The following is a 22254-nucleotide window of genomic DNA, read 5'->3' on the forward strand; positions in this document are numbered from 1 at the left end:
TTTAATAAATTGGTGCCTATCTGTGGGTCCTTTTCTCCAGGTGGTTCTCATAAATGCTGTAAAGGATGTGGCTAAGGCGCTGGCTGAGCTCATTAGTGCCACCAAGTGTGCCGCTGGCAAGGCAGCAGATGATCCGTCGATGTACCAGCTGAAGAGCGCTGCCAAGGTGAGGGGGATCAGAGGGTCGGTCCTGAAGCTGTGTCATCTAATGTAAAGGCCTCCAGTGGGCTTGAATACAGTTCATTATGGAGACTGTGTTGTCTTCAGATTTAGATTTCGGAATCAAGCATATCAAATCCTTTTTTTTCCAATGACGGTTTATTAAACAATCCTCATCTAAATTAATGAACTTAGAGATGTTCCAATAGCATTTCTTTCCTTCCTGAAACTTCCTGCATTGATTTGTGTACTCGCCAATCCATGATCCAGCATTTTAGGCTGAATCTGAGACATTTCCGATACTGGTTTTGGTATCGGAACAACTATAGTATGTATGTATGCATAGCTGACATCCTCCTCTTCCTCAGGCAGGGCCATTAATCTACAGCACCTCCCCTGTCATTATGAAACCTGTTTACATGAGTTATGTCCCAATAATGTAAATGGCCAAGGAATTCATGTTCTGGATAAAAGGAAACTGGGATATTTGTATCAAAGATAAATATTCTGAATCCTTTGCTTCAACACTTATGTAGTGGCCATGTGGCAGAATGAAAAAGTGAATCGAATTGAAATCAAAGGGCCACTGACACACCATGGGTATGTGGTATATATTTCTGATGAAAAAACATTCAATCAAAGAAATCATGCCCAATGTTGCTCCTGGTAAATAAAACCCCCAGGTGCTCACAGTGTTACCCAATTTATAAACTAAATACCAATTACTTAAAAACTAAACAAAAAACTAGATATCCAAAACAACAAAATAATTAAACTAAACAAATGAGTAACAAAAGCAAAGCTTTCTAAATCTGTCAAAAATCTAATTTAAGTAAAGCAAACGGCTAGAATATTTACACAATACTACTTACTAAATGAGTAAAGCGACTAATACTAACAACAAATACATATTCCCTACATGCAGTCTAAATTCTCAAAGCCACACTGACAGAAGTGTCCGTGTGCTCGTTATCACCTCGAGCTGTGAAGATTTAAACATTTCAGTGTGTCATGGAGGCTTATAGCAGATAATAATAACATGGCTCTCATGCAATTTTAGGACCTGAAGGGGAAAAAAATATATATATTGTAAACCATTTGTAAGATTTTAGCTTCATGTCTTGATGGCTGTAGGCTTTGCTGCATGGGCTGTGTACGCCCCCTATCTTTTTAGTTTGATATTGTACACCCTCATAGTCTTGTGCAATGCTTCAGCCACAGATAAAAACTGTAGGAGGTTATATCAATTATACAAAAGAAAAAGGCTAAATCTGCTCAATAGCATACTTAGAATGGAAGACATTTTAGGGGGAGCCTTTGTGAGTCATGTATAGTGTAAGTTGTCCTATTGTGTTGCAGTGTAAAACTTTTCATATTATCTCATTGTTGGCCTCAATATTACAAAAAAAACCGAATCAATTTCATAATTTGGTCATCATGACACACACACATTCCCTCGTACTTCATTGCTCTGAAATGTTAATATGTGCAAACAACGATTTGATCCGTTTTCACTCTTTGTGTTCTCTTGTTTGTCCGCCAGGTGATGGTGACCAACGTCACGTCCCTGCTGAAGACCGTCAAGGCTGTTGAGGACGAGGCCACTCGGGGCACCAGAGCACTGGAGGCCACCATCGAGTGCATCAAACAGGAATTGACGGTGAGGATGTGTGGAGGGCGTGTGCATGTATGGATGTTGGTATTACTACTATCACTTATCACAGATTGATGCTAAATTATGTTTTTGGGTGATTCAGGAATAATATTTTGGCTTTTTGCCTTCAACTAATCTCATCATAAAAATGTGAAGGGGCTGACTCAGCAAACATAAATTAGTTTTGTTTTACTGGATTTTTTTTATTTTATTTTTTTTCCCATCAACTTCCCAATCAAATTTGCTTACTACCTGCCAACTGACACCCTCCCACTTTGTCGTCCGCAGGTGTTTCAATCCAGGGATGCTCCAAACAAGACAACCACTCCTGAGGAGTTCATTCGCATGACGAAGGGCATCACCATGGCAACCGCTAAAGCAGTGGCTGCAGGGAACTCTGCCCGGCAGGAAGACATCATCCATACAGCCAACCTCAGCCGCAAGGCTATTTCAGACATGCTCACCACCTGCAAGGTTCTTTTTTTCTTTTACTATAAAAATACTCAATGTTATGATGTTACTATAAAAATATAAATGAGCACAAAACTTATAGTCCTGTTGAATCTGGAGCGTATATATGTTTGTTTTTCAGCAAGCGGCCTACCATCCAGAGGTCAGTGAGGAAGTGAAGAACAGGGCACTGATGTTCGGATCGGAGTGCACAACTGGATACATCGATTTACTGGAACAAGTGCTATTTGTAAGTTGAAGATTGTGTCAGTCAGGAAGAGAGAGAGTGAGAGATATTTCGATATTTCATTCACAAGACAATGAATGTTGATGGAAAATAGCAGTTCTAGAAGTAGAAAAGCATGCTCTTATCGTGGCTTATGCCAAAATACATTAGACTGATTTCCCCTTTTGACTTCTTATTCTCCGCTTCAATTTTTATTCTTTTTTTAATAAGAAAAATTGTATATAGAAAAGAAACTTGACAGTACACTGTGTACGTTGTATATTTTCTATCTGATTGCACCAACACACCTTTTGAAATGGTTTCATTCTCATAGTGAAATATTCAAACTCAAAATGCCATCTTTTGTGTGCTAAATTATATAAACCATAAACATTCTAGATTTAATATTTATCAGCTATTCAGTCTGACAAATTTGATTTCTTAGGAAATTCTGGGACATTAATTTAACCTTTGGTAAAGTGTTGTGGTTTTGAATGATGCGTGTAGGTTCTGCAGAAGCCGACTGGAGATCAGAAGCAACAGTTGGCCACTTGCTCCAAACGAGTGGCGGGAGCGGTGACGGAGCTCATCCAGACCGCAGAGGCCATGAAAGGTAAGGTTTCACAGCCTTCACACACTGGCTTCCTCACCAGTGTTATATGGGATGAACTCAAATAACTTTTATTTCTTTACTAATGAAGCTACCAAATAAATCTGCCATGTTTAGAATCCCCAGTAGGAGGCTACTACATCTACAAGAGAATGAGCTTTTAATTTCCCAAATAACAGCGAAACATTCCTTTTTAAACAATCTTTTGTAATATCCCTGTCCTCTTTCTCTTGCCACAGATGGAGGTAAGTTAGGATTGTTTTCTGTACTGTGACTTATTTCACCAGTTGTGAGCTGTTCGACACCTCCTCTCCTCGGCACTAACATTGATTCATTTAATCTCCTTTTGAAAGCCAGCTGCTCTCAGGCTTCTCAAGTACATTGAGTCAGCTCCAACCATCGCGCTTCGTTTCATGTGCCACCTCATTTTAAATAAATCACTCCATCTTCATTGCCGTGAATGGCAGTTTGTGTCCTCCATCAGCTATGCATGGGATGCAGTGATGTGTGACTCTTCTTTTTTTTTTTTTTTTTTTTTTTTAATCAGTGTTGTTGTTGTTGTGTGGCATGATCTTTTGACACACCGCTCCCTGAAGTACTTTTAAAAAAAACAAGTTTAAACCTGTTTTCAAATTGAAATCTTAATTGTGTGTGTTGTGCATGCGTGCCACAGGTTCAGAGTGGGTGGACCCCGAGGATCCAACAGTGATTGCAGAGACGGAGCTGCTCGGAGCGGCAGCGTCCATTGAAGCAGCAGCTAAGAAGCTGGAGCAGCTCAAACCCCGAGCCAAGCCCAAGGTGGGTCACCCCACATGACACGACTAGGACGTTGTCGGTGTATGGAGAGGTGAAGCGGATCGTAGTTTCACTATAGAGTTGTTCCTGAAAGAGTTGCAGAACAGTAGAACAAGATCGTTTCTCAGTGTATACGGTAAATGTTATGACTCGTAAGACACAAGCTTTCATTACTGTGGTTAATATAAATGTATACATCGTCAGCAGTAGTAGATGAAGTTATGGGATCTTTTATTAAAAGTATTAATACCACAATGTAAAAATACTCCAATACAAGTAAAAGTCGTGCATTTTAAAGTATATAGTATATAGTATATACACATGTTCTTTGTAGCGATGCATCAGTAAACATCTCTATGTTGTTTTTTGTGGTTTGTATTTCTGTTGTTTTTTGTAGTTTGTATTCCAAGTTTCAATGTTGGGAGTGACACATTTAGTTTATTGACATTTACAGAATGCTGCTCTCTGTTTTGTGCCGTCTCCTCCGTTAAATATTCCTATCAAACTTTCCTTGACTTTGATTTAAGATCAGAACTTCACTAGAATCTCTTCATTTTAACTTTCTGTAACCATCACTGACATTCAAGTTTTACCCATTAATAATTATCCGTTGTTCAAAGTTTTACTTTATATCTCTGCAGCTGAAACTTCCCACCTTGTTGAGTTGAAGACATGCATTGTATATTATCTACAGCCATATTCCCTTCTGCCATGTTTCCCCGTCCTCCTCCCATCATCCGTCCTGTGGTAGTTGTAGCTAAAGCTTGTCCCAGTATATGTCCTCTCCTCCCAGTTAACCCCTCCCCTCCTCCCCTGCCTGCCCCCACCACCGGAGGCCTTCTCTGCAGGGCTCTGTCTGATATGTTTGATATATTAGGTTGTTATTCAGTTCCAACTATATATCAAACATATTCCTACAGTGTCCCGCCCTCTCTACAGACTTGTGGTGTGAATGTGTGTTTTAAACAGACTGGATGTGTAACACTGGCAGATAATCTTCTTTGCAGAGTCTTGTTCCTTTGGTTGAATCTAGCTCCTTATCAGCTGTTAAAAAAGAGTATTTGTATCTGGCTGCTTGAAGCGAATCACATGTAACTTTCTTCATCTGTGTAAACTATGTATACTTGAAAAGAAAATGCTCTGTGGCACTATATTTAAGTGTCTTTGAGTATTATGAAAAGCGCTATATAAATTAAATGCATTATTATTATTATTATTATTATTATTATTATATTGAGTTACATTTGTGAGCAATCGGCGATGATTTGACGTGGTATTTCACTTAAAATCCTAGTGTTACTAAAGGTAGCAAACTTCCGCCTCTTGAAGGACCATGTCTGACTGATTGGTCTCTTTACCACTCAGCAAGCAGACGAGACGCTGAACTTTGAGGAGCAGATCCTGGAGGCAGCCAAGTCCATCGCTGCAGCCACCAGCGCTTTGGTCAAATCGGCCTCGGCTGCCCAGAGAGAGCTGGTGGCTCAGGGCAAAGTGGGCCTCATCCCTGCCAACGCTGTGGACGACGGGCAGTGGTCCCAGGGGCTCATTTCTGCTGTAAGTATGTAGTAAGGGGCATTTTATGCAGTTTACAATCTGTGGCACAATTTTGCCAACAACATTTTCTGTGTCTGCTTTTCCTTTCCAGGCACGTATGGTGGCAGCAGCGACCAGCAACCTGTGTGAGGCAGCCAACGCCTCCGTGCAAGGCCATGCAAGTGAGGAGAAGCTCATCTCTTCAGCCAAGCAGGTGGCTGCCTCCACTGCCCAGCTGCTTGTGGCCTGTAAGGTGAAGGCTGACCAGGACTCTGAGGCCATGAGGAGACTACAGGTGCAGCTCAACTCCCACTTTGTTCTCATAACATGGAGCAGGTTCGGTGTTCTTGTTTGTCTTTTTAAGCTGCTGTTTGCTGTTATCAACGCTGTTATTATCTCTTTCTTCAATAGATTGCTGGGAATGCAGTAAAGAAGGCCTCCGACAATTTGGTGCGGGCCGCTCAGAAGGCAGCGTTTGACAAAGCGGATGAAGCCAACGTGGTGGTCAAGACGAAGTTTGTGGGTGGAATAGCACAGGTAAGAACACAGAACAGTGGAGGGAAGTTGGTTTCACCTGCAACCCTGAGTGGGGAACATGTGATGCACACATGTGATAGTTCATTTGTTCAATTTGTGTACTTATTTAAATATTTTTGACAAGTGACCATATAGACATGTTAGTGGTAGATTATGTTTATTTAACATCCAGAAATGGAAAATAAATACTATACTTGCATATAGGCTCGAATAATGTTTTGTTGAATCGTCTTTGCTTCACTTTCACACTTCACTGTGCACTGAACTTTGGCAGCATTAATTTAAAAAAAGCGGGCTGAGTAGAATTGAGGCTGCAATCTCAAAATATGTTTGACAGCGTTATAAAGTAGTTAAAATTGTTTTTTTTGTTTGTCTAGATCATTGCAGCCCAGGAGGAGATGCTGAGAAAGGAGAGGGAGCTGGAAGAAGCAAGGAAGAAACTGGCTCAAATCCGGCAGCAGCAGTACAAGTTCCTGCCCACTGAACTACGAGAGGACGACAACTAAAGAGTCAAACTCCCAGCTGCAAACGCTCTACGCCGTGTGAAGAGTTCATCTGTGTTTGTTACGAGTCGTGTCCTTTTTAACGGCTCACGGCGACTTCAGATATGTTGTGACTGATTTAACGAACCAGTAATGGCCGAGTCTGCAGTGAATCCACATCACATGGCAAGATCTCAAAGTCAACCACTTGCAAATTTGAATTACTACTGTATGGAACTGACTACTTTCTGAAAACTGACTGAAGAACTGCTTATTGTCCTCGTGTACAGCACAACCACTTTGACTGATCCCATCTAAACCAGAATGTGACACGCTCTGGACAAACGGCACAGCTCTCATGTTTGCCCTTAAGCTACAGTTTCGTCTTTCTTCTGGTTCACAAATTGCAGCTCTAAATCATAAACTTCTGAGTAGAAGACAAGATTGTATTGCCATTAATTTGATAAAGCCGTTTAACTGCAACGTCAAGCAGATTTCTGCTCGGCACTCTGATATTATTTGAATGTTGGCCTTTTGTGCTGCAATGTGGCACCTTTTAATAATGTCTGTTTCAATCGTGACGTGTCTTGACTTTGATCCTGTGGTCATTAACCCTATATGGAAGGTGGGATGCATATTTGTGTTTCTTGAACCATAGTGTACATTTCAATATCAGACAGTAGTTTTGGGGAATCTGCCTTCAAAGTAGACAGTGATGTAAGCGTCTTTGCTTTCATTTTCTTTATGCAAATATTGATGGGCTCTACATGCAAAATGTATTTTCTAAGGTGCAACAAATTCTACATGTTTGTCTAAACTCTTGCATATAGGTGTCATCGTGTGGAGACGCTCAGACTCGAGTAGAATGTTTTACATTACCTTACCATGTGAATGCTTTTCTACACAGGACCACATATTGCCATTGAAGGAATATTTATTTCTCCTGAGTTGTTGTTTTTTGCGAAGAGGGGTCAGAAATTGTCTCGCTTATTTACCACCACTAGCAGAGGCTGTGGTCATATCTTTCCCAATCCTTCATCCATCTTATGGGTACTGAGACCTACACGCAGTATAAACTGAATTTGATCATCATGCAATAACATGGACGGTGCTCTAGGGGGCAGTATTGGTTTCCCTTACACCATGCAAGTAATAATACAGGAGATGATATTGTATAATTGAGTGCTTGTTTTAGTTTTTAAGTATAAAATATGTGGTTAGAGAAACCAGGCAGGTTGATTGGTTACAGCATCTTGCAAATTAAGAATACCAGTAAATACAGATTTACTTTGGCCCTTCCCTTGGTGGTTTTCTAGTCCTTTCTCCAGCAATACTAAATCACTGCCAGGGATTAATTTGAGTCTATCCACCTCCCAATTCTGTAATTTCAGAAAGCAGCACATTTATAAATCTGAAAAGAACGTGGCAATAAGCTAATTGTATCAAATAAAACTGGTTAGAATTGATGTTAAAATAAGTGGCTTGAAAGTGAAGTGGCTGCAACACTAATCGCTGCAGTTCATCTTTTGGTCCATCAGCCTCTGAATTGCAGGGTGCTTTATGCGACTACACTGAATATACTACTTGCTGCAATAGAAGAACCTTTTGTTTACCGAGTTTGATTGTAGTGTGTTTGGTTCACTCGTCTTACTTTCTGGTCTGTAACTACAGTAAATCGTAAGATTAGATCCTGCTGTGAAAATGCATGGCTTTGTGCTTCAGATGCATCTCTTTCTTTATACAGTGGCAGAGTTAAACATTTAAGGATGTACTGAGTGATTCTGACCTCCACGTACAAGATGGTACACCATAGGGCTCAAGACGGACCGTCACATTATTATTATTATTATTATTATTATTTGTTTTTTAACAGTTGGGTCTGAATTCAGAGATGTTTTCTGGCATTGCATTGTGTGTGTGTGTGTGTGTGTGTGTGTGTGTGTGTGGGGGGGGGGGGATCCACTATTCATCAGTCAAGTCCGTAGTGTTATTATTAGTGCCTTAGTCCGTAGCCCATACAGTGTCTGGTCAGCTTGAGTGACAGCTTCACCTCAATTGTTTGGGAATGTAGGTTCATGTCCGTGGGGTTTTCTAACACTTATTGTCTCACTTGTTAACATACTGTTCCTCTAAGTGCTGAACCAACTGCATCCCCTCAAAGTTTCTCTTTTACACTCTGCCACATGTAAAGCCTTTTGGGGTTGACAGGAACTGTCCACCAGTCAACAAAATGTGTTGCTGTAGATGTACCATCAGCGTATATATCTCTCAGCACATTTTTGTACTGCATTCCATGGGCATGTACCACAGTGCTTCTAAACTACGACAGACTGGAGATGTTTTGTCTGTCAACTGCTTTGTTGTATGTTATGAAGTCACTGATATTTTATGGATTGGCTTTTTCTCCTCGTGCTTTTAAGCATCTATGAAAGATAAATATGATAAAATGTTGATAATATCTGTCACCATTAAGACGTTGTGGCGCATTTCAATGAAGTGAAGTAATTGAAGTGTCCTGTATGTTTTTTCCTCAGAACAGAATCAAATTAAGAACTTACTACAATAAAGATAAGTAATGACATACAATATTATAGATATTTATCTGGCCTCAATAAAACTATTTTTTTGTATTCACTGAAAATAAAGCATTTCAATGTAACTTTGGGTGTCAAGTTTCCTTTTGGTGGTTATTTCTTGTGTGAAGCAATGCCAGAAATGTACATGCATTTTTACAGCGGGGTATGATTTTTCATTTGCTGTCATATCTTCATTCTGGACACCTTTTGAGACATGCTTTCCACCATCTGTATTATTAGGTGTTGCCTCATTTTGCTGATCTTCCAGTTTAGGGTTCGCTTTTGAAAAGAATTTTACCAATACTGCATCCAACCTAAACATTTTAAACACCTTTTATACAGCAGGTAAATATAATAAAAATAAAACAAAGACGCACGCTTGACTGAATGGCAGGGTTGTGTCCTCTGTATTGTCTGTGTACATTTGTAAAGTTTTACATTCTACAATTCAAAACTTTTAGGCAAAAAACTAGGGCTGGGTATCAATATTATTACCCAATATTGTCTTACTTTTGGTAATATATTTATTTTTCTCATAAAACAAAATTATATATATATATATATATATATATATATATATATATATATATTAATTTGCTTAATAGATACGTTTTAAATAAAATACTTTTCCATAATAAAATAGTCTTAACTAAGAAACTTTAAATCAGAAAATATCTGATCAAAGACTCCTTGAGCAAGACTTAGAATCGGACCAAACATTAAATTCCCACTTTTGACAATTCCATTTTCAGTCCTTGATCCCAAAACATTTCATTTTGGTTGGTACTCAAAATGTATCGAGAATCAACACCCAGAGCTAAAAGCAGTTTGTTCTCCACCAGAATTGTATTCCTGTCAGTTTGGAGACAACTTTGAAACGGTATTTAGACCTTTTATCTTGAAAAATAAAGTCAATAGATCTGACTCTCCATGTGTGTCTACATCCTCTCACGATGCCTCAGCAGCAGTTATTGACAGGATGCAGAACCACAACAGGTTCTCCAGTCTCGGTGAACAACGGAGAATGGAGAGCTGACAAGCAAACAAGGCCTCTGTACGTGTGTCAGTTGAGTGTCAGGACATGATGGTATTTCTGAGCCAGTGCTAAACCTGAAGCTATGTTCAGGCCACGCTATGAAGGGAGAACCTTGCTAAATTTGTCTGGGACTCAAATTTTAGGCATACATGTTAATTACTGTGGCACCGCTGCTTTGAATACTGCTTTTAAGCCATTTTCTCCTAAAGTAGGTTATTTATGCTACTAATGCATACGTGTTTCCAAGTGAAATCTAACTCTCCGTAAAGCTCTTAATCTTTTCCAGTTCCTACTCAGACTTTTAACAAGAGGCCCTGTTACATTGACTTGGCTGAGGGGTAGATGCCAAACAGCCTGTCTAAAAGGCCGAGGGCATTGCATTTAACGTGGACAAGCAGCTGATTGAAGATAGCTCATCCATTATTTTTACGCCCTAAATCTAATTATGATAAAAGTCAGAAAGCAGATACGGTTACTGATGACTGCTGCATGCTACATAGCAAGGTTAAAGGCTTCATCCACTAAAGACGGTTGTATTCAATATAAGATCTGTCCTGACACCACAGGTACAAAGAGGACCTTCTCAGCCACATTGACCAGAACTCACTGCTTCATTTTTTTACAGTTTAATTTCAATAAAATGCTGACTGTCACATCATGTTGTTGGCTGTGTTACTCCGATGATGTAAAATGACACACCAATGACACGCTGTAACAAGCGTTCACACTGGCTCAACCCACTCATCACGCTGGTATTTTTACATGACCTCACATATAAGCCCCTCGTGTCTGAACCTTTCTGATGAGCGCGAGCAGGTTTAATCGCAGCAAGAGATGAAGTTTGACTCAGGAGGACCGGGTGGAACACCAACATTGTTCTGCTTCAATACTTTATATTATTTAGGAGGAAGTGAGAAATTCCAGTCTAGACATTAACAATGAAATCCTCACAGTACCACTCCCATTTTTGTCTTTTGCTCACCCAGCTGTCTCTACACATCTAAGATGAACCATTCAAACAGCTCTGGCCTTCATATAGTTTGACACTACAGCATCAAGGTTTTACTTGCCTATGCATTCACTGTTTGGTCTTCAAACTGTTAAACTCCTCTTTATAAAGAGCCGTGATACATCACAGAAATCAATTTCAAAGGTCTTTAAACTTCACGTGTGGCTCTTCAAAAGCACATCAAATAATTGTTACAAGGCTAAACAGTTTACTGCATGATGGGAATTCAGGGAATACTGAGGGTAGGTTACACCTGTCACAGTGAAACAGATCAATTGAAGGTCAGATGTTTTTCAAGTAGAAATGTCGCACTGATTATGTTTAATAATGTCTACGATGTGCAACAATGAGAAGAAAATGTAGTTTCGCAACTAGCCAATACAGCCATTTTATTTTAAATCTGGAAATGGTCATTTAATAAAGGGGCTCATTTTATATAGACTCTGAGCCCAAGTATTTTAGGATTATTTACAGAGAATGAAAACCCAAAACCTTAATCACAGTAAATCATTAATTGTTGGACAGGTACAATGTTTCGATGTTCATCTCTCTCTCTATATCCAGGGTGCTAGGCTGACTTGGATTGTGCCACAAGCCTCTCTGATCTCTGTATATGACTAGCCTGGCAGGCTGCTTAACAGTCCAGAAAGGACAACACAGTGACAGCTGACTGCCTTAAAAAAGCTCCATGTCCATGCCTTGACCACCAAAGAGATCAAACATAGGAGTAAAAAACACAGAAAAAAACCCAAATAATTTGATGCAAAAAAGAAACTTCTTTGAATTATCAAAACGTTGACAGCATTTTTTGGATCCTCTAAGTCGTTCTTCTTCAGTTGTTCAAACCAGGAACAAGTATTACTAGGTCAAGATGTATCCCGTTCTATTTATGATTGATTGTGGAATGAATTATCATTTGGGCTGCTCGTTGTGTTTCTTATTTTTCTCCCACTTCTTTCACAAAGGAACCAGGATGATCCGATTTGAAAGAAAGCGAATGCCCCTTTTGTAAAAGGCCAGTTCAGCGAGAGTCAGAGTGGATGTGAGGTCCATGGACATGTCAAGCAGGTGCTTTCGGAGGAGAAGGAGCCCACGAATATGCACTCAACAAAACACAAAGAAAGGAAGATTGCTCCAAACTAAAGGCTCCAAACAACATAATACTGTCGGTATGGGTTTGTATGCCTCATGGACAAAAAAGTATTACTAGTTAATGTGTAAACAGCTTACATCTTAATTTCACCCATTAACTTAGTATTAGCTTGATTCTTTTTCTCAAGGTCCAATTCCCCCATCACAACAATGAATTATTGTAGTTGACAGTAACCTATTATTATAACTATTATTACCATCTACCCGTCCAGACCTCAGGTTGTGTGTGACAGCTGCGGCTGTGCCAGGTGCCCTGTGAACTATCACAGAGGCACAATGAGGGGGGCTGTCGAAATGCCAATGCTTCTGTATTTTCCTCTGAGCACGCCACTATATCCACTGCGGCCCATTTGAGATATAACTTTCCGGCATGTATTAGCTGATGGAGTAGTTGAACAAGCTCGATGATATACAGAGAGCAAAGCCTATCTGATTGCTGTACGGGTATTCAAACCATGTCATGAGGGAGCTGTTGAAATCATCCCTGGAAGACAAACGAGCCACACTGGCTTATATGACATCCCACAGGGGAGGGGGAGAACGGGGGCTTTTCCAATCATACAGTATATTTGTATGACACCAATAGCTCTGATACAATTCATTCTAGTTGCAATCTCTGTTGATTAATTAAACAGTGTCTGAAATCCTTTATTTTAGCAAATCCAGAATTAAACAGTATAATAAATTGTAAGACAAATGCTCAAATTATTTCTAAGCGTCTTCTCATAAGCAAAGTATGCATTATTTTCCTGGGTGATAAATATCCGCAAGTTTCTCCCAGATACCCCCCTCAGAGGAACTACTATACCTCTTTGATTCTTCACACTCTACCTGTCACCCGGGGGTGTTAGAAACAGGGGGTGGACTGTGAAGCCTTGGTGTGCAGTGGTACCCTCCTCCTCCTCCTGACGTTTCCCCCCCATGTATAGTCATAGCAGTGGTCAAATGTCTAGAAAGAACGAATCACTGAGGAGGTCCACACAAAAAAAGCCCGGTCCCACGTTGACAAACAGCTGCAGTTGTCTCCAAAAAGTATTGGGTAACCATTAACTGCCCGACCAAACGACATATTCGACTCACTAAGACACAGGCAAAGCTCGCACTCCAGCTGGGCGTTCGGTGTGGATCAGACGCTCCGGTCCTTTCACTCACTTTCTTCTTGGTTTGCGCAGACAACCCAACAATAAGCAGCCATGGATGCCATCAAGAAAAAGATGCAGATGCTCAAGCTCGACAAAGAGTCCGCCTTGGAGAGAGCTGAGCAGGCCGAGTCAGACAGGAAAACAGCTGAGGACAGCAGCAAACAGGTCGGCACCCGGTGTGAAACCTGCAGTGGTGCTTTTACGGACATGGGGCCAATGGCACGGTGCTGCGTGGTTCCTTCATGTCCGCTGTCCTGCGATTTAGGATTCATATCTGTGTCTTTATAGGATTAAATACAATTTGGGAAATTGTAATATAATGTATAATGTTTTTGTTGTTGTTGTACTTCTTTATTTGGTCTCCATGAAGTTGGCAACAAAACGGGAATTGTTTATATTTACTTTTAGATTTACTTATGATTTAGCTATAATGTTATATAATAATATGTTATCAGATGCAATGTTATTATTAACCGCATTCATGGTTGATATGGAGTGTGTTAAGTAAAGCAATTATTCACAGACACTACCAGGTGTAACGTACTTCTTGTGATTGAGTATGAGAGTAATGGTGTCTGTCTGCAAGTTAGTAAATCTCCTTTCTGTGTTTCTGCATTCAAGCTTGAGGATGACATAGCAACACTGCAGAAGAAGCTGAAGTCAACTGAGGATGAGCTGGACAAGTACTCTGAAGCCCTGAAGGATGCCCAGGAGAAACTTGAGGTCGCTGAGAAGAAAGCCATGGATGTGAGTATTGGCTGATAAGATTCCCCAGTGGGTCACTTATTGTCTAATGGTTTGACCTTGAACCACTTTGTGGGTCCCCTCAGGAAACTAAGATTAGCAGCCCCCATATAGTCAAATGATTACGTTATGCAAATAGTGATAGTTAAATGTAGCTCTTGTGCATATGGTAAGCTAGCTGGCTGGCTGCATTCCACAGTCATTTGGAAATATCTGAGGTCCAGTGTAAGGTTTCAGTGGGGCCTTTTACAAGCATATTTTTTGGGTTTAAAATCCTATTTGTGGTTGTTTTAGTTTCAGTTGGCACTTTACAGCTATGTCCAACAATTATGAAATTACCTGTTTATTGACTGGGTTTAATGTTACACCAATTATGCTTAGTTGATCCCATCACAACCAGCCACAACAACATCAACAACACACCAATACTATTAAGATAACACAAGACGATACACGATTAACTAGATTTCAAAGATAGACTTTGGTGATTGATTAAGATTAATTAAGATGATTGATAGGGAAACTTAAAAAATACAAAAACAGATGCATACCACAGATAAGAGATGTAGACTTAAAACTAGACCACTACACATGTTGAGTATACTATTTATATGAAACATGATGATTAACTAAAATAGAGGTACCCTTCCTCATTACACCAAACATTCCATAGAATCACAACTTAAATCAGGACATAATTGCAATCAATAAATACATTTTTTTTTAAAAGTTCATCATGTCTGCAGAGCAGAATGAAATACACTATTGCACTTATAATAGGAAAATAAAAGTGTGTTGGGTCTAATTCGTACAAATACGGGCAAATAGTTGGGGAATATAAAATAATAACACTAATAAACTACTAACAATATAAATAATAATAATAATGATTTATGTTGTGTTAACTATACAGTTAATTATATGTACAGTAGGCTACAATTTTAATTTAGCTCATGACCATGATTCAGTGTCTATTGTTTGGAGCTGTGATTTTGATAGGGTTGGCTCAATTGACCAGCCCCACGAACTGACAAAAAGTAGAAAAAACTACATGAATGTAATTGACAAGCAATTCAAATTAGAAATCATTGCAATTAGTTAACGTTTTATTTAATTTTTGTAATGGTTTATTCCTTGCGTGTAGAAAATCGGGTACTTCCGGGGTTGGTGGCACGTCCCAATCCTCATCAGCGGTCGATTAAAGGCGGTGGGGGCAGGGATCAAACGCGCCGCATCTCCCAGTGTGTGTGTGTGTGTGTGTGCACTGAGGCAGCCCGCACCGAGCGGACAGACAACTAGCTTAGCTGAGACCAACACAAAAAGGAGCAGAAATGGCCGGTGGGAGCTCTCTGGAAGCCGTAAAGAAGAAAATCAAGTCGTTGCAGGACCAAGCCGATGTGGCGGAGGACCGGGCCGCGTTATTACAGCGGGAATTGAACCAGGAGAAGAGTGCGAGGGAATCAGTAAGCCGCCCCTAATTATTTAAGGCAATTAGTCTCCTGGCTGCAGACGGCGTTAGGCGTAAATCTAGTGGGAAAAAAAAAAAGTAGCGTGGCTGGTAGGCCCGGGCAGCGACGGGTTTGGCTCTGATGCAGTCAGGTATCAGGTGGACACGCTTGAAATTAGCACGCTGTAGGATGCGAGTAAAGATGGGGAGATGAAGGGACACCACCCTGCACGTCCCGAGTAACGTTGCAGCAGCAGCAGGTTCTCTGAGATCAAATCCTGTCCTTTTTTAAAACTTCCGCAGGCTAGCTAGTTGGAGCACATGGGAGCTGCTTCCCCCCCCCCCCCCTTTCACAATACTCAATTGTAGCCATGTTTTGTAGCAGTTTATGGGACAAGGTAACTAAATCACAATGACACAGGAAATTGCAGACTTGACTGAAAATGGGGAAAGAAAGGCGTGTAAAGTAGTCTGGGGTTGTCTTGGAAAGGCACTGTTGACGTGTGGTTGGTTTAAAATGTGTATTCAAATAAATGGGAATCTACCCCTTAGCCTGCGAATAAAATGTGCACATTAGATCCTGCAGCCCCCCCTCCCTTGGGGTTTGAGAGTCCTTACCCAGCCCAAGCTTTCCTTGGAGAGTATGGGATGGGCTGGATGGGCTGGATGGGCTATGCCTGCAAGGCCAACTGAAACATGCACGATGATGTTAGGCCATACAAATACACTTGTTCTGACTGTTTGTGGTGTTGTGCTCCTCTAGGCTGAGAGCGATGTAGCTTCCCTGAACAGACGTATCCAGCTGGTTGAGGAGGAGTTGGACCGTGCTCAGGAGCGTCTGGCCACAGCACTGACCAAGCTGGAGGAGGCTGAGAAGGCTGCTGATGAGAGCGAGAGGTGGTATTTTTTTTTAAACTTCCCGATTACCTTATATTTGTTTGGTGCAATATACTTTTGACAGTCACGTGGAAGAAAATGTACAATCTTGTACAATGTATCAGGTCTGAAGCTGTTGCAAACTTTTTGATGCACAGTGGTCCTTCTGGTGTCCGGTATCTGTTAAGACAAATGGGGAAAACAAGTTGTAGTACTCTCACACTGAGATGTTGCTGTTAAACCTCGGTATACTAAACATCAAAGATTGCACCTGACTCATGCTCTTGGAGTCCCACTCCTAACATTTCGCTCAGTGCTGCCTCTGGTGGCTAGAAGTCATATTGCACTAATGTAGAGCTTGTACTAAATGGAAACACAGGGCTAGAAAAGTTTTTTTTAGACAATGCTTTGCATAAAAGCAGGACTAAATGTATCATCATTGTTTACAAATGTATTTATATTGATGCAAAATAATTCCTGACCAATGGTGGAAGCGGCCTTTAGCACTCTGATTTAAAAATGTAATGATGTCTTCTAGTGCAACAAGTGCAGGTATCGACAGAATAGATAACAAAGACACACGCACACCTCACCATCAATCAGAATTTATTTATATAGCACTTTTCATGCAGATTGATGCAGCACAGAAGACCAACAAGCTGAACAATTAGACACATCAAGTGTGACTGGTTGCACTTGATGTTTAGTCACAAGCTGTCATGTACACAGTGTTGGCCACCATCATAGGATGGGACCAATGTGTATCCAGACATTTTGACAAGATGGTAATACAATGTGTGTAAAGGTCTGTCTAGTCCTTCTTGAATTTCAGACCACCTTCACAGAATGTAATTTCTTAAAAATACTGATTTTTTTGTCAGTCATACAAGAGGGGAATTATGTAATCATATTGGCCTTTTCTTGTGTCTACCATTTTCTTTCATTCAGAGGCATGAAGGTCATTGAGAACAGGGCAATGAAGGACGAGGAGAAGATGGAGCTGCAGGAGATCCAGCTGAAGGAGGCCAAACACATTGCAGAGGAGGCTGATCGCAAATACGAGGAGGCATGTTTCTCAGCTGTTCACTGCACTCTGAACTTTGCATTTTTTACATTCTGTTGCTTTAACAGAGCAGCTGACATCAATGGATACTTCCAGACAGATGCGTATTATTGTTGCCAAAATAAGAGTTAGAGATGTACAATACATTTTATTCTGTCTTCTTATTGCTGTATCAAACTTGTGTGGGACTAAACTCTGTACGTTGTGACTTCAGGTGGCCCGTAAGCTGGTGATCATTGAGAGTGACTTGGAACGTACAGAGGAGCGAGCTGAGCTGTCTGAGAGGTAACGACTTCCTTCCCTTTTCCCTCCATCTGTTCCTTCAAGTTGCAACTTTAAATAATGTTTCAGGAAAATTAAATTTTAATTTTTTTTTGTCTGTGGCATCGTCCTACATGTTCAACCAAACCATGAACCCATAGCAAATGCTTTGAGCTGGAGGAGGAGCTGAAAACGGTGCAGAACAACCTGAAGTCTCTGGAGGCCCAGGCTGAGAAGGTAGGATGGCTCACCAAGACAAAACATTGCAAATAACACAGCATGAACCCGGAAAACGTGTTTTCTAATTGTCTTGTATATTTGCCTAACTTTGGCCTTTTGTGTGCAAACACAGTACTCCCAGAAGGAGGACAAGTATGAGGAGGAGATCAAAGTTCTTACAGACAAGTTGAAGGAGGTGAGTTAAATTAATTTAGCATAATTCAATCGTGAGAAAATGCGTTTCAGATTTGCGTGCATGGCTGTGGCTAGTATTGTAAACCTCTTAATGTGACCTGCTAACGTTTCCTCCACTCAGGCTGAGACCCGTGCTGAGTTTGCTGAGAGATCGGTTGCCAAGCTTGAGAAGACCATTGATGACCTGGAGGGTATGAGTCTTTTCCACTTATTTCTTAGCCATTCGGATAAGTTGTTTTTACAAAATGTAAGGGTGTCCGTTACAGGTCAATTGTGATGTACAAGGCAGTTACTATTCAACCAACCAACCCTTATTTGGGTTTCCTTGTAGAGTGAGCTCTCTTCTAATATCATAAAATAAACTCTGGTTTTTGGTAATTTCTCAAAAGGATACTTGCAAAGAAGTGCCTCTTTACTAAACACAGGTGCAGTGTGAGGTTATTCATCTCAGCAGCAGGGAGTAAATAGGCCTCGGTACAAATATCTTCACCGTCAGTTGTCTGTCATGGAAGGAAACAACAAAGTAGTGATCATGTGGGTAACAGCATTTCTCACCACAATGCCATTTGGCATTCTGGTGTGGTGACTGATCAAGGTCAGCGTGTCCGAAGCAGTCCTCACAGGGTCATGCAACATGTGATGCAGTTTCTCAGTGACTCCTCAGGAATCTGACGCATTAGCAGCTGCTTCATATGCACTTCCTATTTCTGTCCTGCCTTTTGTTTTGTTTTTTTGTTCCAGTTTCTCTATTTGTGTTTTTCTTTTTGACTTCTGTTCTCTGACTCTATTATTTTCTTTTGTCTTATTTCATTTCAAATCCTTCACTGCCACTTCAAAAATAATTACCACACAATAGATGAGCTGTATGCCCAGAAACTGAAGTACAAGGCCATCAGTGAGGAGCTGGACCACGCCCTCAACGACATGACTTCCATGTAATTCAACACATGCTTGTTTATGCTTTGTGCCTTGGATCTCAACACCACTAACCCCGGTTACCAATATACAATAGCTCCCTCTTCTGGCATGTTTGAGTGCAGTGATTTTTTTTTTTTTTTTTTTTTGTATTCAATTATACATGGGTAGATTTTTAGAAATCCTTTCACTGCTTGCCTAACCTCGATGTGTTCTTGAACTAAAGGTGCTTTTTATGTATTTGACTATATTCTTAGGCTAGATTTCCGAAACCTTTTGGTTATCTTCTAACTACATTTAGGAATGGTTCTAGTCTCTCTCTATAGCTTTTTGAAACTTAGCCACATTTCCTCATCAGCTTCATTTTCTTTAGTCTGTCTGGCTCCGTTCTGCATCATTTTTTTCCTCCTCTGCATGTCATTTATCTTCCGTACCTCCTTTTTATATCTCCAACACTTTTTTTGTTCCTTTTTTCTCACAGCTAAACTTTTACACCCCTTACTCCAGAAGCTGGTTGAACATCATCATCATGCCTCTCCTGTGCACCACAGCACAACTTTCTGTCTCTGTATTTCCTCACTGCTCCAACACTACTGCACATTGGGCTGTCGCTGCGGCCCTCCATTTGTTCATCTTCCACACAGACCTTTTAGCCGTATTGTTTTCTGTAAAATAAAAATGTTTCCATCCATGCCAGCACTTTCCCCTTTCTCTTGCAATTTTTCTTCATTTCTATTTGTCCCTTCTCTTTTTATGTGTCTTCCATGTCTTTAAGTTGTTTTGCTGAGTGGCGATTTTAATAAACTTTGAAGCTCTCACATTTACGTTCCTTTTTCAGATTTTAGAGGACTGCTATTTGTTACAATGCAGTTGTGGTGTTAATTAATTATCTTTACCTGTGTCAAACTAGTGTTCACAGGAAGTACGACCGTTGTCCGCTGTCAGTCATGACAGGTTACCTGCTTTATTTGGCCATTTGTGTGGCTGCTTTCTGTATCGTCATTGCAAGTTGAGTAAAACCTGTTTCCAAACTTTGTTATCTTGAGCACACTTTAGTGGCCAAAAGGATCAACTGCACCACCAGGGATTTAATTTTAAGTACTGACTTAAACATTATTAAGATGTCTGCATCCTATATTTTTTTTATTTTATTTTTTTAAGGAAGGGAGTTATATCGTGAAATTAGGATTCCTCTTAGAAATCGATTTTAGCTTTGCCTTTTCCAGTACTATTACAATATCTCTATTACAACTTCTCAGTAAAGGCAACTACAAAAGGAATAATGAGTAGGGGACGATGCCATGGGTAGCAAGGACAGATGGTGACGGAGACCACTGAGACCTTATGGAAATGTGACTGATAAATGGTGTAAGCTATAGCGTTTGTTTGAAGGGTTCATAAAGTGGGCAGTCCAGCTTCAGTACTTATGGTAATATGGAACTTTGCTTTTATAAGATCATAAATTGACACTTGTTCTGTGATTAGCTTCAACGCACTAACTCTTTGTCTTTTGTACTAACCTGCATTCTCTTTCCCTTTTTCTCTTTCCTGCTTTCTGATTGTCAAGACCATCTGTACAAGCAGCTTGAGAAAAACCGCCTCCTGACAAATGAGCTGAGAGTAGCTTTAAACGACGTGTAAACTGGAATGGGCGCTCGAATGCTTTCATTCTTTTGAATCTCAAACGTCCAGGCATATTGTCTCATGCTGTGATATAAAAAATGGCATAGACAACTGTGTCTGACACAAAGCTTAAACCAAGTAATGCTTTCAACAAACGTGAATACAATGTAAGACTCACATTATGCATGCTCAAACTGTGGTTACAGGTGGGAGGTCAGACAACCTCAGGTTATGAAAAGTTGCAGAATGGATTTTATATTTACTACTCGGTTATCGACAGGGCTGTAGCACTTAAGTTGAAATCTGCATGGTACTGCTCATGAGGTGAAGGCCGGTGAGGAGGCTCGTGGCCGACATCTGAGGAAGGCTCATAAAATGCTGCAAGGGGTCCAGAATCCTTGTACATCCCCGCTAAACTGAATGGACAATTTTTAATAAATGTCAGCAAAAAGAATCAAGAATTAATTAAATTACAAGACGTAGTGTTCAGCTGTCATAAGGACTAAACTGCCCATTTCTTTAAATTAAAAAAAATATTTTACTTGCACTTTTTAAATTTTATTTTGGTGGCCTCCAATTTGGGGTTACATTTTTGGGAGATGTGCTTTGGAGCTAATGCATGGACCTGATACTGGAGGTCATGAGCATCATTTAAAAGTTTGGCAATGGGACATTATTTTGTACTAAACCTAGCTGCAGCCCCATCTATAGCTTGAGTATAATCTTCAGTGACAGGCTGACAGAATTGTAGTTTTAGAATATGTACGCACTTAATGAACGCTAACTACGCTGTTTGTCCTGGGCTAGAGCTGTGTCTGTTTATATCCTGTGCCTCTTTGAGCTGTTTGATTTTAACCCCTGCAATGCTATATTAACAGATAAAGTCACACGTGCTAAAGAAGAAGGCCTGAACGTAAGGCAGATGCTGGATCAGACTCTAATGGAGATGGTTAACATTTGACCCAGCTCGGTTCCTCTCCCCACATATGGCCGGTCTCCATATACGGCTGCTCCAGATAATGTTTGGCCTTGTGTTTAGAAGTGTCCTCTGAACGTCTTATCCTGAAGAAACCAGCTCTACACAAGGTAGCACACACTGCTTCAGTGAGCTAAAGTTAAACTACACTGTTTTCGTTACACACTGTAATCAGAGGTCAGTCATCGTTAATTGCATATCTTTAAAGTTTACATGTGTATATGTTAGGATCTGTACTTGTTGGGGGGGAAATGCACTGCACATAATCGTTGTCATCAAAGCCATAAATTAAGCAATGGTTATATAAAAGGGACTTTTATTATGTGTTTTTGTAAAGTAGTTTATGTCTTTGTTTCTTCTGTATTGTAAACATTCATTCAGTGTCGGTGACATTGTACACTTCCATTCCAAGAAAGGAAGGATTTCTTGGCACAGTTGTACTGTTTTGATCAGCTAAGTAAAAGAAACATTTCCACACTACTCACTTTTCTGTTCATGTTGAGAAATTGTTTGCCTCTTGTCTCCCATTTTATCTTGGAAAAGTAAAGATCATGAATAAATGGTTGAATCAAGT

At 40.3% G+C, this 22254-nt stretch overlaps 2 protein-coding genes across 5 annotated transcripts in view; both read left to right on the plus strand.

Annotated features, from left to right (window-relative positions):
* Window positions 1–8360, plus strand: part of tln2a (talin 2a) — a 77934-nt gene extending 69574 nt beyond the window's left edge. Inside the window, exons 49-58 of the mRNA XM_034529266.1 lie at window positions 41–166; window positions 1703–1819; window positions 2102–2287; window positions 2406–2513; window positions 2997–3102; window positions 3773–3897; window positions 5260–5448; window positions 5540–5722; window positions 5839–5964; window positions 6342–8360. Coding sequence (XP_034385157.1) covers window positions 41–166; window positions 1703–1819; window positions 2102–2287; window positions 2406–2513; window positions 2997–3102; window positions 3773–3897; window positions 5260–5448; window positions 5540–5722; window positions 5839–5964; window positions 6342–6470 — 1395 coding nt within the window. The 3' untranslated portion in view covers window positions 6471–8360. The remainder of the gene's footprint in view (window positions 1–40; window positions 167–1702; window positions 1820–2101; window positions 2288–2405; window positions 2514–2996; window positions 3103–3772; window positions 3898–5259; window positions 5449–5539; window positions 5723–5838; window positions 5965–6341) is intronic.
* A 5052-nt stretch (window positions 8361–13412) lies between these two features.
* Window positions 13413–21936, plus strand: LOC117750238 (tropomyosin alpha-1 chain-like). Of its 4 annotated transcripts, none has more exons than XM_034561353.1 (9): window positions 13413–13539; window positions 13885–14108; window positions 16316–16449; window positions 17377–17494; window positions 17706–17776; window positions 17914–17989; window positions 18105–18167; window positions 18288–18357; window positions 21583–21936. In XM_034561353.1, the coding sequence occupies exons 1-9, from the start codon at window positions 13413–13415 to the stop codon at window positions 21663–21665; spliced, it is 966 nt and encodes a 321-aa protein (XP_034417244.1). In that variant the 3' UTR covers window positions 21666–21936. The 4 variants fall into 4 exon arrangements, with proteins under 4 accessions (XP_034417244.1, XP_034417254.1, XP_034417263.1 ...); XM_034561363.1 differs by having other exon boundaries at window positions 13413–13526; window positions 13983–14108; XM_034561372.1 differs by lacking the exon at window positions 21583–21936 and adding an exon at window positions 19023–19105 and having other exon boundaries at window positions 13413–13526; window positions 13983–14108.
* The last annotated feature ends 318 nt before the right edge of the window (window positions 21937–22254 follow it).

The sequence above is a fragment of the Cyclopterus lumpus genome, chromosome 3, assembly GCF_009769545.1.
Source record: "Cyclopterus lumpus isolate fCycLum1 chromosome 3, fCycLum1.pri, whole genome shotgun sequence".
Lineage (NCBI taxonomy): Eukaryota > Metazoa > Chordata > Actinopteri > Perciformes > Cyclopteridae > Cyclopterus > Cyclopterus lumpus.